Raw genomic sequence first — 15,091 nt, 5'->3', positions numbered from 1 at the left:
ATGACAAAACAGGACAGTAAGCAGCAATAAGAGAGGTTTAAAACAGACATGAGCTGCAAAACTAACCAATAAAAGCCATATATTACATAAAATGAATTCTTGTGAGGTTTAAGTCTTGTTATAATGCTGCTACCTCATCCAAAACATACCTGGAGTTGTGTTTTTGATGTTTTTGATGAGGAAACAACATTATAACATAGCTCAGAGAATATTGTACCGGTAATATGAGCCCTTTAAAAATTGATTTTTTGTTATTGTTTATATTGTTGCTGGATCATTGAGATGTCAAACTGTATTTCACTGTTATTTGTTTATATCTGACAAGGACAACAGACCTTGGATTCAGCCATATATTGCTTATAATATACCATTATTGCCTTTGGAGGAGACATGACATTTCAAATATTGCAATATAATCCTGTACACTGCAGCAGATTTTTCCCTTTAAAACAAATATACAGTACAACTAACGTTGAGAACATCTTCAGACATGAATTGGGGATGCTCTAAAAGGGAGACGAGGGGTGAAAAGAAAAGAATTTAATTGGGCTGAAACAAGTTAGTACAGATATTATAAATTCCACCTTTAAGTATTTTGTCCAGCCTCGGTTATATGTTGCCTATTATATGTAGGAATAGACTGATCCAGCATTCAGTTCCGATACTGAAAGGAACATTTATTTCCTTAAAACAAAAATAACATAAGACAAAACTCCAAGTGTGTTATGTAGCTGTTATTTATCTGTTATTTAAGTCACTAAAGAACAACTTTGTATAAATATAAGTTCAAACATTTTGACACTTTCGGCCAACTAAGATCAGTAAAGAGTCGAATTACATCAATTTATATGTTCAACTAAAATATCGGCTGAACTGAACTATTTGGAAGCCGATATCCGATCAGACCAATTTTTCTGGATCAGCAGTGATATGAGATATGAGTATCGGATCGGCAAATCCCTAATTATATTGTTATTGCAAATTTTATACAGCGAGAGTAGTGCCCCACCCCTATTCTCTATGTTGTATGGGGGATACGCTGTTATATTTTGGTTTTACCACACTTTACAGGCACCAAAAGCAACTCTATTGTCCATGTTTAAGAGGGGAAGGGAAAAAAAACATATGCAGACATATAAAGAACATGCAAACGCCACACAGAAATATACTCTGTTCCACCATTTAAACTTAGGACCTTCCCAAAGAGTGCGCCCATACCACTGTACCACCAGGATATGTTACCACTTGAAATATAAAGGGATTATGAAGGTATGAAATTACAAAAAAAGGTTCTATATTTAGTGTAATCCTGTGTCATTCAAACTAAGCTCTCAGGTTATTTGTCAGCAGCACTCACAACTTTTAAGTCGCCTACTGCTGCCTCACTGTGAAACTGTAGAGCAATGTGTTACATACTCCATCACCTCAAGCACCTTCATGAATGCAATGTCCTGTAAACGACCACCAGGACATGACCAGGACTAAACCCAGACTGTGTTAAACCTGACCCCTTTGAAGCATAAAGGATACAAGAAATATTTTCAAAGGATCCACCAATTATTTGATCAAATACAATAGTGCCAGATAGGGATGTTACAGTAACCGAAATATTGTGATATAGTATCGTCAAAAGTCTCACAATAATATCTTGGGCTGTCACGATATATCGAATTAAAAGTTCCTTTGCGTAAATGCATTGGTTTTATAGTAGCAACATCTTATAAAAATCAGGAACTACATATCCCATGATTAATTTCAGTGCAGACAACATGAACACATGTTTTTTACTTGAATTGTTGGGATTATGACGGAAATAATTCACACCAAAATTTTGTTGAGGTATTTTAAAAGCAAAAGGGTTTCCTATCTACAATTATATTAGCCTCTCCAAAATACCGCAATAAATATCGTACCATGAGATGCATATGGTGATAATATCGTACCGAGAGATTTGGATATTGTTAGTGCCAGATATAATATAGATTCAATAACTGTTATATCAGTCTAAAGTGCACGCTAGTAACTAACTATCATTTACAAATTTCAAATAAATGTGATTTCAATTACATGATTTGGGGCCAATTGCAAAGAGATTCAGGCCCAGAGTGCACATACTCCAGGAGCATTAAGATTTGAGAGAAGAATGAAACATGAACTGATAAACTTTTACAAGAAGATGTTTATAGAGGTCTAAAGAAAAGTTAGTACCAGGTTTTTGTGCAAAGGACATTGTATTACCTAAATAACTGCAGCCCTTGGGATTTGACAACTGCAGGAAAGATGACAATGACAATGTGATATATTGTGTGTGTTACTTTTGTACACACCAAGCAGCCTTACTATATAAAAACAGACTAAGATTTGCCCCATTGTTACTAAATAATGTGTAGTACTGCTAACGTCCCTGAGTGCCACCACAAGGGTACTATAGATTGAGAACCAGTGCTTTGAAGGACATACCAAAGCCTCATCCCTGGAGCTGGACTTGGCTGCAGCTTGTTGCCAGGTCCATCCAGTGGTTTTATCAGCGCTGAGCCACCATCACAAAGACTGACTAAGAGCAGAGAGCTTTAGCGGCCATCGCCTCGAGGTCTCACCACTCACTATACAAATGACACATTGCGTGATTCACTTGCGAAAAGCGCATAATGCCATCAACACAGTGCAAGAGCAAACAGAGGTAGAAAATTAGCCAGCTGCTGGAAATCTGACAAGCAAAACAGCATCAAGGATAATCTCCAGTCACTTAATGTTATATAATGACACTACCTACCTGTAAGACCTCACAGATTCGAAGGATAGAATTATCAAGTGAGTAAATACATTTTGGTTAAAGTGCTCTATGCAACTTTTCCGGTGGAAAGTTGTCATCTGCTCGTCCAAGAATTTTATTGCTCTTCCTCAAATGTTCCACAGTATTTGCTTGCCTTCATTTTTTTGTTTTATCTTCATGAAAACAAGCACATGCAACCAGTCCAAGTTATAAGCAAGATCTGTGGAGAGAGGAACGCACTCACAGAAGGGATGCAGGTTTTTGAAGGCATTTTTGAGAAATAAAAACTCAATAAATGCCAGATAAATAGTCTTACATTGAAGAAAATAAGGTGGCAGACCCTCTATCAAAAAGGTTACATAATGCACATTTAAATAAATTCGTTTTGCGCCTCAGTTTCTACAATATATTCCGTTCAGTATTTTAATCTCCTGAAGTTTTTGCAGTTTAGTAAAGGAAAAATCATTTAGTAGCAACTAGAAAATAGCCTAAATAAGATAGCATTTGTTTTGGGTGACCAGATTTTCCAAATAAAAAAACTGGAACACCCTGGTTTGTGGTGGTTGGTAATAATAAAATTGTGAATCGAGTGCATAATTAAGGAAAATTGTTATGCACTTGGCTCTTTTACGACTATCATGCGTCAGTAGAATCACTTTTTCTTAGACTTAGACAAGCTTTATTGATCCACAAGAGAAATTATTTGGACACTGTAGCTCCCACACCACAATATAATATAATATAATAACAAAGAATAAAAAAAAATAGATGGTAATAATAAATTCTAAATAAGTAGCAAAGAGATAGCAAGAGACAGGTGTCAGATAAGGCATAATTATATAAATGTGTATATACAAGTCAAAATAAGAATAGAAAAATAAGCAATTAAATATAAAATCACAGATATATACAAGAGGTCTTAGGAAGACAGTGCAGCAATTATGATTATTGACAGGATATAGAGTTTCTATGTGTTATTTCTTTGTGTTTTGGTCATTTTTAAGCAGCTTTTCTCATTTTACCTAAACAAATAATAATATATGCCTCTCTTTACTGTTGGCAGGTATTAGATTGGTTAAAAATAGGGACACTAGGGACATTTCTTATATAAAACTGGGAGAAATCGATAGTTTTGGATAAAGCTGCTGGGAAGGGCTCTACTTCTATTACCATACACGGATTAATCAGTCATAGCATAATTACCAAATGTGGTGAAAACAGACCTCTTATAACACGCCCTATGCTGATGAAAATTAAAAGCTTACCAGACAAGTCGCTACGAGGTAAGATGAATTTTTTCCAGATTTCTCTGCGCCACACACGTGTTAGCTCCAGACCTGTGCTAATGCTAATGCTAATGCTAACGCTAACTCATCTTTATTTTCTTTGCAAAATTAGGACGAATGATGCGACTTAAAAGGTAAGTAAAGAAAGGGACCTATAGACTTCATCCATAAGGTTCAAAACATTATCCAAAACCGGCTCTGACTGCACGTGGCTTTGTTCTGACAGCACAGACAAACATGATGTATTTTTAATGCACGTTCAGATCTATTTTTCCCATGGCGTTTGGGCAGAGAGTAAACATCTTTTAACTTTATGTGAAATGTGCTTGCACAGTTGCACTCCAAACACTTGAAAATGTGAGCCCGAACCTTTTAAATAAATAATTTTGCAGAGGAAATTGGATTTGATTTTTTACCAGTATAAAACATAAATAGTCAGTTTGTTGTACATTATTAAAGTTGGGTATCAATAAAAACTCTTTGAATGGCAATTTAAATTTTAATCACAATGAGCAACTTGAATGGTTGTAAATAAAGGGTGACCAGACACCCCTATTTACCCAGGACATTCCCAGTTTTGAGCCCAGTGTCCACTCTCCCAGCAGATTTATCCAAAACCAGTGATTTGTCCCAGTTTTATACAAGAAATGTCCCTATTTTTAACCAGTTTTATACCTGCCAACAGTAAAGAGAGGCATAAATTGTCATTTGTTTTGGTAAAATACAGAGCAGCAATACAAAGATGCTTAAAAATGACCAAAACACAAAGAAAATGTGACTATACTGCCTTACATTAGTGCCGAGTGCATAAAAATTTTACGTAATTACGCAATTCTTTCACAATTTTATTATTACCAACCAACCCAAACCAGGCATGTCCCAGTTTTTTATTTTGAAATCTGGTAATTCCATGTAAATAGCAAATAACAAAGACATAAATTATGCAAGTAAGATTATTTAATCCCGTTTCATTATGTAAAGAAAACATGACATGCGCTGACATGTTCTGAAATGCTTGGGATTTTTGTACTAGTCGTTAGGCCATACATTTCACATGTCTTCTCTGAAATGTTAATGCTCCTAGATGGAAACCCTAATCTAATCGCAATGCCCATTCAAGATTGTCAAAAAAACTCATTCATATTTGGACATTTCTCTAAAATCGTTCAGACCTTATATGTATGAGTAATTAATGTTCATTTACACCGTTCCAGCCTGATCACTCATTGGGAGGTGGACTGAAAATGACGGTTTGCAAATATAAAACACAGTAATTGCTTACTGATCTTATAATAGGTTTGATTGGCTTGGCATAAATGTTCTGAAGATATTTCCATGGGTTTCAGACTGATGAGAAATTAGGACAATTGCCATTCCGATTCAAAATATTATATCTTTTGAATGGGAAAAAGTCCTCAAAATGTTGTAGGGTTGTCAAAAGTAGCAAAAATCCTACTAATCAGCCTACTAATCATTACTAAAACTAGTATCAAAACTAGATACTCAACCGAGCAAGTATCAATACTTAAAAAATCACAAATTAACCTTTCCTGAATAGCTTTAAAATGATATTGAGCTGTATCAAAACAAGCATAAGACCGTATAGACTCTTAATATACACAAACGGAACGCTATGGAACATACACGGCCCACTGAGGGATTATACAGATATAAGACCACATGGTAATATAAAAGAAAGTACTATTATGTTGAAAATCACATTCTGTTGTCTATTGTTTATCATCATATTGGAATCTGTATTGAGTATGAAATCTGTTCCTTAGTACTGAAATTAAGTTCGGAATTCCAGTATCATGACAACACTAAAATGTTGCACGTAACAGAAATCTTCAAAGCACCATACATCCTTGAGTAATGTATAAACTCTGTATTTTCCATTAGCCTTGTTTCTCACAGGGCAAAAGGGCAGCCAACATATTTGTGCAGACTGGGGTTAGGTTTCACTAATGAAAAGAGGTTAATTTGTGATGTGCTTAGCTGAGTGAGCTTCGGCGCAGCTCCACTCATCCATGAGCACAGAGCTATGGGGCATCAGGTGTGCCTCCCCCTGCGCTCCCTGCCCCTACAATATGCTCCCATAATCCAATGTTAACACGCAATCCCGGAGTAGCCTGTTTCACTCAAAGTATCATGATATTATTAGTCACAATCAGGGCTGCACAGTGTATTGCAATCAAACCAAAGTTGCAATATATTAAATCACAAAGGCTGCAATTAGTTAGAATGTCCCTATGAAAAACAAAATACCCTATCTTTTTATAGAAATATCTTGTGTCTTGCATGGGATTTTTGTATTAGTTTATCAGTTCAAGCAGACCTATGCAGAATCGGCTTTTCAGAGCGTTTACATAATGATCCACGGGAGTCATTATAACTATATAGCAGCTCAAGCACAATTGATTTATTTCCAAAACTGTGCAGCCCTAATTGAATTTTGATTTTAGCACAGTTCTCCAAGATGTAAAGTACTTTTTATCTGCCTGCTTATGTCTTAGGTTGATTTCATAAAATACTAAAAAAGCTACAAGATACAAATTATCTATTGTTATTAGTATTGATCTGTAAAACCTTAATCACAATGTATGTATAATATGTTGGCGTAAATGTCATGGTATCAAATATTGTGATTATTGTGAGGGAAACATTTGATTACTATCTTTCAGTCCTGAATAATCACTATTATTTACTAAATAATCTTGTGCTGTCAAGGCAAAGCTATCCAAATCTCAAAAATCTCAAAAAATACATATTCAGGTATTTTAATTGGAAATGAGCAAATCTCACACTGACTCACACAATAGGAAGTGTTAGATTAACAGCTGGTCAAAAACCTGCTCAGGTGATCTGTAAACACTGAGTTGTTGTCACACATCTCAACAGTCTGTATGGGGCAAAATCTTGTGCCATAAAATCTTGCGATATAAAATAGCCACAGGATTGTGCAGAGATTTTCAGCCCGCATGTTTACATTTGGATTGAACAAAGAGGGACTTAAGTGCTAAAGTTATACCTCCTTGAAGCGGTAGTTACAAAATGGAGTGGTATAATGACAACAAAAATATACCGTAACATAAATAGAAAACATAAAATTGTGAACTGGAATACACAATTTATTTATCACTAATTATGTCAAAATCTCTTGTCTCGTTGCTGTGGACCCAATCTTCGTGTTACACCTTTTTGAAGCTGTAGTTCTAAAATGCAGTGTTATAATGGCAGCAAAATATTAAATAAATTTAAAATAGTTTTGGTCAAAATTGTGAACTGGAATGCATGATTTATTTATTACTAATTATGTCAGAATCTCATCTTTTCTCGTTCTTATGGATCTAATCTTGTGTTACAGCTGTAGTTTGTAGCTGTAGTTCTAAAATGCAGTGGTATAATGACAATAAAAATATAAAATAAATGGAAAATTGGTCAGAATTTTGAGCTGGAATGCATACACAATTTATTTTTTATTAATTATGTCGAAATCTCGTCTTGTCTCATTCTTGTGGACAAAATCTTGAGTTACACCTTTTTGGCGCTGTAGTTTAAAATGGAGTGGCATAATGACAACAAAAAAACAAAACAAAACTATAACATAAATAGGAAATACTTTGGTCAAAATTGTGAACAGGACTCCGCAATTTATTTATTACTAATTATGTAAAAATTTCATCTTGTCTCATTCTCATGGACTTATCTTGGACTTGTCTCTACCTTTTTGAAGTTATAGTTCCAAAATGCAGTGGTATAATGACAGTAAAAATATAAAATTAATTGAAATTTGTTTGGTGAGAATTGTGATCTAAAACGCACAATTTATTTATTACTAATTATGTCAAAATTTCGTCTTGTCTCATTCTCGTGGACCCAATCTCGTGTTATACCTTTTTGGTGCTGTAGTTTAAAATGGAGTGGTGTAATGACAACAAAAATATAACATAAATAGATAATAGTGAACAGGACAGGAATTTATTTATCACTAATTATGTAAAAATTTTGTTTTGTCTCGTCTCGACCTTTCTGAAGCTATTGTTCCAAAATGCAGTGGTATAATGACAATAAAAATATAAAATAAATGCAAAAATCTTTGGTCAAAACTGTGAGCTGGAATGCACAATTATTCTGTACTAATTATGTCAAAATCTCGTCTCGTTTCATTCTCGTGTTTTGTCTTTTCTTGTGGGAATTCCGTCTCATTCCTGATCAGACTAACTGCTGGTGAACAGACTTGCCTAATATGACAGTAAATACATTAGCAGCCAGTTGGTCCAGACACACTCGTCATTCACTGTGATGAAAACTGAGGCAGACACCAAATCCTCCGCTACGTGCCATAACAGGATGCCTGGTTTATAATGTGGATTTATATGGACCTTCGCGCTATTGGGTTAATACTGTATTAAACTGCGAGCTCTATTTCAATTACCCATGTAGAGAGAAGCGTCAGTGGGCCAGTAGTGCCGCTGCTGCCTCTGTCCTGTCTCATCTTTGTCCAGGCCATCTGTCACAAAGCTCATCTGATCTCTGTCATGAGGCTCATACTAAACATGATGATACCGTTAACAAAACACAAAGATAAGAAAATGTAGCTGGTACTATAGCTCAGTGATTCTAGGCTTTTTATTTGCATGTTTGCGAGGGATGTGGCAAGATCTCGCAAGATGAAATTGCCAAACCAGTGCTATTTTTGCTTCTTATTTTGAATTTATTAGTAAGCTTTATATTTTTGCTCTGCGTTATTATACAGGGTAGCCACGGGGTCTTAAAAGTCTTAAAAAGGTCTTAAATTTCATGTTCTTAAATTAAGGCCTTAAACAGTCTTAAATTACGTTGTCCAAGTCTTATTTTTTTCACAAAGGTCTTACATTTCATTAGCTTGTTTTTTATATACTCAACCGGGCTGCAGTGCAATGTTAAACGGAGGGAGGCAAAAAAAAACAACAACGTGAAATCATGTAACGTAAATTTGGAGTATGTGCAAACAATACTTTGGTTTCTGGCACCGGCGGCAATGAGTAAACAATCAGTACAGTGGAGGAAGACATTGGATGGATCATGGGGAAGTGTAGGTTTAATCCACAGTGGCTTTTAAATTCTAGATATAGTAGTTGGTTGGTCATTATTAGAATTGGATCTGGTGTTTTTCGCCCGCATAATGGGTGTATTGTTGATCTTAATTTTCATTTAAAGTGGTCATAAAAATGTCATAAATTTTGGGTAGCCAAAGCTGGGGATACAGTGTTACAGTATATTCTGATTTGTGAGCTACTGTGTCCAAATAATTTCCCTTGTGGAAGTCTAAGAATGTTATTTTGTGAGATTTTCTTCCTTGTTTTTTACATTTGCGTTGAACAAATTAAGCGTTAAGTGCTGTGGAGTTAGATCTCTTGAGAAGCTGTAGATCCAAAACACAGTGTTACAAAAATATGAAATGAAAAGAAAAATGGTGAAGGCCAAAATTGTGAAAAAGAATTGCACCATTTATTGACCGTCAATCATGTCAGACTTTTTTGTTTTTGTCTTGTTCTCATGGACCTAATCTCCCAACGTTCACATTCGGTTCCTGGTTGAGTCCTAGTTTGGGACAAATGTAAGTCCTAATGTAGATTAGGTTTGGTCCTGTTCCAATCCTGGTTTAGTCTTTGTTTAATGTAATCTCAAGTTTGATTTACCGGTCGTGATTGTGCAAGTGTGCATGCACCATATGTCTCATACCACAGCACTAATCTGTGTTGTGTTTTGTTAGTAGGCAAAAGATCATGTGATTATTTTAGTTTCAAAAAATGCTTGTAAAAACACACAAATTACAAGTATGTTTACCACATATTAAATTGTATAAAGTGGAAGAGAAATAATTCGTATAGCTTATGTACTAATCCTTTTTTTGTTTTGTTTTTCAGATTCAGATTTAACGTTATTATGAGGAGGACCAATGACGTTTTCAATTAGGTTATGTAACTTCTAACAGACATAAACCCAAATTGCGTTAGATGCATTGAGACATTCTTTTTTAATTAAATTATGAGTCTGTGAATTGTATCGAAATAGTGATAGCAGAATAGTCCAGATTTTAAAATGTACCTTCTTCGCAGTCACATAGGCTTACATTTGCACTAGGTCTTTAAAATAAGATCGTTAAAGTGGTCTTAAAAAGTGTTTAAGACCACTTTAACTTTAACGCCGCTGCTAATGATTTATGCCGCATGTATGTGTTGTCACTTGTTAACTTGATGGTTTTTACTAGACTTTTGTAATGGACTTTTTATAAGATGTAGTTTTGCTGATATGTCAAGGCACTCATGGGGTTTTTCCACTATAAATAAATCCGGTGATGTCAATAAATACGTCAATGGATTAGCAAGCTAAAACTACAGCCCAGGCATTATAAAACGTATTGGCAAGAGTTTTCATTTAATAATTACCTCTCATGTATGAAATTATATACTTTAAACCATAGGTGCGCCTTTGTTAAAGCTGCACTGCACCACATTTCTTGTGGAAGTGACTCCAGGGAAATATTATTGCTTTGTCTAGAATGTTCCACAGTATAGACTAAACTGCTGCAGCACTACGCTACATTACAAATCAGATCTGTGGAGAGTCTCACATATTCACAGAAAGAATTATTACTAGTATTTTGGAGCAGTAGAAACACCCGTAATGAATAAATGCTAGATGTATGTATAATGTCATATCATGGGACATTCCAGGCAAAGCAATAACATCTCCATGGAGACAAGTAGGTAGCGAACCCTCCACCAGAAAAGTTGCGCAGTGCATCTTTAAACTACAGAGCCCAGTTTGGACAGTGAACAGGTGCCATTTCCGACGTGCTTCTTGGCTCTTTCACAGTAATTGCGTGTTGAGTAAAAACCTTCTCAAGTGTTGGGGTTGGATATGTAAGCTATGTATAGGCTGACGTTTATACAGGCATGTGCCAATAAAAACACACACTTATAAAATGACCAGCAGACACAGAGCAGGGTGGAGGGAAGGGAGGGAGAGAGGGGGGGTATATATGGACATATCTGAAACAAGCTTTTAAGGGAAAGTCTAGGGTCTGGGGTCTCATGTATAAAGTGCATGTGTATGTACAAAAGTGTTACATACATGACTTAACTCTTGATTTAAATACTAATGAATAGACTTTATACTCAATTTGTACTCATCTGTAATACAACAATAATAGAAAATACTATTTAGTATTTAAACAGTAGAATTTATTTTCCAACATTAGATTGTAGTACTTTCTTTTGTATTACCATGTGGCCTTTATGGGGGTGCCAAAATATTGAAATATCGATATATCGTGTCATTTAATTTGATGATACAGGATTGATATTGTGGGCTGCTGTATCGATATATCGCCAAGAGTATTTTTTTGTATATTTTACTAAATTACTTTGTTACAGCGCTACAGTTTTGTTGTTTATTCAGAGGAAGGAAACTCGTTTATGCGGCACATTTGATATTTTCACTGTTTTGATGATTAAAATGGGCGTATTTCATTTTAACTTTGCACAAGAAGTGATTTAACAAAGACTTTTAGCTTCAAAGCCATGATTTTGCCTTTATTTTTTATTGAACCGTATCAAATCGATTTGAAATGTATATTGTATCGAACCGAACGTGCACTGTATTAAGGTATGTATTGTATCGTGGCCTATGTATCAAGGTATGTATCGTATCGGCAACTTCTTAATGATACCCAGCCCTTTTGGCCTTATATTCGTGTAATGTCTCAGTCATTCAGAGGTTGCATAGTGGTCCATGGGCGTATACTAGTCTATGTGGTCTTATGCTATTCAGGAAAGGTTCATTTCTGCTCTATGATTGCGACTCCTTTCATTTAGATGCCTGCTTAAATGAGTATCCAGTTTCGAAAAGACAACTTGATGTGGAAATAAATGATCCGTGTAAAAACTCTGAACTTTGAGCATCAAAGTATTAAAAGTTGAGACAGAAGGATATCGGTGCTCAGAGAGACGAGAAGAGGGAGTTTGTGGAAGTTTGTGGAAGCTTGTGTTCTATTCCTGCTGGGGCTGCAAGATTAATTGCAATCGAATAGAAATCGCTATTTGAATCAACACAATTAGCAAATCGCAAAAGGCTCCAGTTTTTGAAGTACCATAAATTTCTTCACAAACAACAAAGTATCATGTTTATGCCGTGTAAAAACTGCTAACGCTGTAGTTTAGAAGTGTGCAAGCGTGTTCTGAAATATTTGCCAATTCTTCCAAATGCGTTTCATATATGAACTTGTTATTAAAATATAAACTTTTTTTCCCCAAATCATTCAGCCTTAGTTTGTACACACACTTTCAGTAAAATATCCATAATAATAAAGTATAAATAAGCCTCTTGTGTTTAATATTTTATAGTACATCTTAAGAATACATTAAATGTTCATTAAATCAATGCCTGCATACTTCGTGAATACATTCGTAAACACTTCTAGGAGGAGTGCCAAAATATTCTGCTGCTTACATCAAATTCTAACAGTAATGTTTGTAATGAGCAAGCAGAGGGAGACTTGTATCCACTGAGAAAAACAATGCATTAAATGAGTGTTTAAATCAATTACACCTGATTAAAATGTGAACACCTGCAGACGCGGAGTCCAAACATTCTGCTCCCATCACATTGTAACAGTATTTAGTTTGTTATGAGCAAACACACAAAGCCACATCCACTGAGCAAAAATGATGAACGCCCCTAGATGTCACGCTAAAATATTCGGTTTACATCAAATCATAACAGTATTTTCCTTTCATTGTGCTCATAGGTTATCAGTGAGCAAAGGACGCCTAAACTTCACCCGGGACACAAATGATGGCTGTGTGAAGGGTCAGGGGTCACCTCCTGACACATTTGTGAGGACATAAGCGACGCACACAAACAGGTTACGCAACGCATTATTCATTTTGCTCATACAATATTTCACTGATCATTTGTCAGGGCTTTGATAGGCCCTGGCATGCTCCGGGCACTTCTTTTTGTATAAGATATGCACGTCGACTTCCACCGCAAATGAAAAAGTACTGATTGCATGTTGAAGTGACTAATATTGATACTTGGCACTGAATTCATATGCAAAATTATAACATTGAGGATATCATCTGTAACAGTGCAACAATGGCAAAAAGTTGATAAATTAAAGAAACTTGCAGTATCTTACAAATGAGGATATCAAATGAGATTTCCACACTTTTGAGTTTAATTTGACTGCAAATTCATTTACTATGCTACTTAATTTAACTACTTAACTTGAACCTCAACCAAGACTTTTGCAAATGCATTTATGATAAAAATATTAGAAGATTATTGTTAATATTGTTATAATCCCATAATAAATATTCTTTTTCAGTATCACCCAACTTTAACTCCATGCAAATAAATTACCATTTTTATTTAATATTCAAAAAAAGAAAGAAATATTACGATGCTTTCCACAGCAGCCAAACAAGTGTGCATCTATAATTTGCAGACAACTGAGCCAATGGAAATGTTTAAAATGCAAAATGCATCAGCAAACACATCTTAAAATTATGATCAAAAGTTATTTCCTCACCTTCCTCAGCTGAATTGGGCTGGAAAACCACACAGAACGCCAGTAAGATACTCCACATCTCCACAACTGAATGACACTGACAGAAAGAGAGGGAGGGAGAACGAGTGTGCGGAGCGGGCGAGTGAGGGGTGAGGGAGGAGGAGGAGGAGTCTGCTCACTCGCTGCCTTTATCACACTGTAAGAGAGAGAGAAAGAGAGAAGAGAAAAAGAGAGAGAGAGGGATTGGGGCAGAATGATGGATGGGTGGATATGTAGATAAATATTTACAGAGGGAAAGAAGTGCTTTAACCTGACTTACCACAAGAACCAGTATGGTGTATTGATTTAAAGAGGGAGTAGGAGAGGTAAAAAACGCACAAGGACTATATTAAAACAATGAGCGCTTTAATAACACATTTGTTTAGTCATTCGCACCATAATTGTCCAGACTTGTCTAATTGCGTCCTTCCAAGATTCCCCTCACAGCTTCACACATAAAATATTTGTGAAAAGAAAATATCTGGCCAGCACTGGAGTCAACTCCTCCAGCACAGCACTACATCGGAAGAAAACCAAATATTTTGTCACTAAAGCTGCGCTCATATTTAGTCCTGGCTTAATTCTGGTTTATTTCTGGTTTAGTCCTGGTTTAGTTCTGGTTTAGGCCAGGATGTGTCCTAGTTTAGTCCTGATGTAGACTGGGTTTGGTCCTTTTGTAGACCAGGTTTAGTCTTGGTCTAGACCGGGTTTAGTGCTGGCTTTTGTGTCAGGCTGCGTTCACACTTTCATACAAACTACATCAAAGCTGGGACTAAACCAGGACTAAACCAGGACTAGAACAAGACTAAAGATGAAGTCTAGATCAGGACTAAACTGGACTCAAACCAGGATCAAATCCACTACCAGACAAGTGTAAACGTGCCCTCAGTTTAGTCTCAATTTTGATTTAGTGTTGTTTTGTTGTGTATCGCAACATATACTCAATTGTATTATTGTATTATGGTCTAGGCTGGGTTTCCTCTAAAACTAATCTGTCTAATCTGTTTTTATTTATGGAAACAAAAATCATGTCCTTATGAGGTAATTCATAATAACCATCATAATTCATTATTATGACAGTGTGATTTACAGTTAAGGTTAGAATTTAGGCCAAGGTTAGGCAAGTAGTGATTATGGTTATGGTTAGGCTCAGTCTCCAGGAAATGCATTTAAGTCAGTGTAATCTCTCTAAAAAGCACGAAACCCAAAACAAGTGCGTGTGTGTGCAAGAAATTTTATATAAAAACAAATTAATCATATTTTATAAACTTGCTTTATATTAAATGGCTATTTGTTCTCTGTCTCAGTTCAAACAGCCTCTTTAGACAGGAGCGAGACAGAGCGCAAACAACCCAGCCCCCCACCAGCCCGTCCACACCACCCGCTGGTCGCATGGTGGTACTGCAGCTTGTTGTCAGCCCTTCATGCTCC

At 35.8% G+C, this 15,091-nt stretch overlaps 1 protein-coding gene across 1 annotated transcript in view; it reads right to left on the bottom strand.

Annotated features, from left to right (window-relative positions):
* The window catches only part of ephb6 (eph receptor B6), an 89,364-nt gene extending 75,656 nt beyond the window's left edge, over nucleotides 1-13,708 (bottom strand). Inside the window, 1 exon segment of the mRNA XM_020928116.2 lies at nucleotides 13,643-13,708. Coding sequence (XP_020783775.2) covers nucleotides 13,643-13,700 — 58 coding nt within the window. The 5' untranslated portion in view covers nucleotides 13,701-13,708.
* Between the last annotated feature and the right edge of the window lie 1,383 nt (nucleotides 13,709-15,091).

Source organism: Boleophthalmus pectinirostris, unplaced genomic scaffold (assembly GCF_026225935.1).
Source record: "Boleophthalmus pectinirostris isolate CB_2022bp ecotype Guang Dong unplaced genomic scaffold, ASM2622593v1 HiC_scaffold_6, whole genome shotgun sequence".
Lineage (NCBI taxonomy): Eukaryota > Metazoa > Chordata > Actinopteri > Gobiiformes > Gobiidae > Boleophthalmus > Boleophthalmus pectinirostris.
This window is presented reverse-complemented; position numbering and strand designations above follow the sequence as displayed.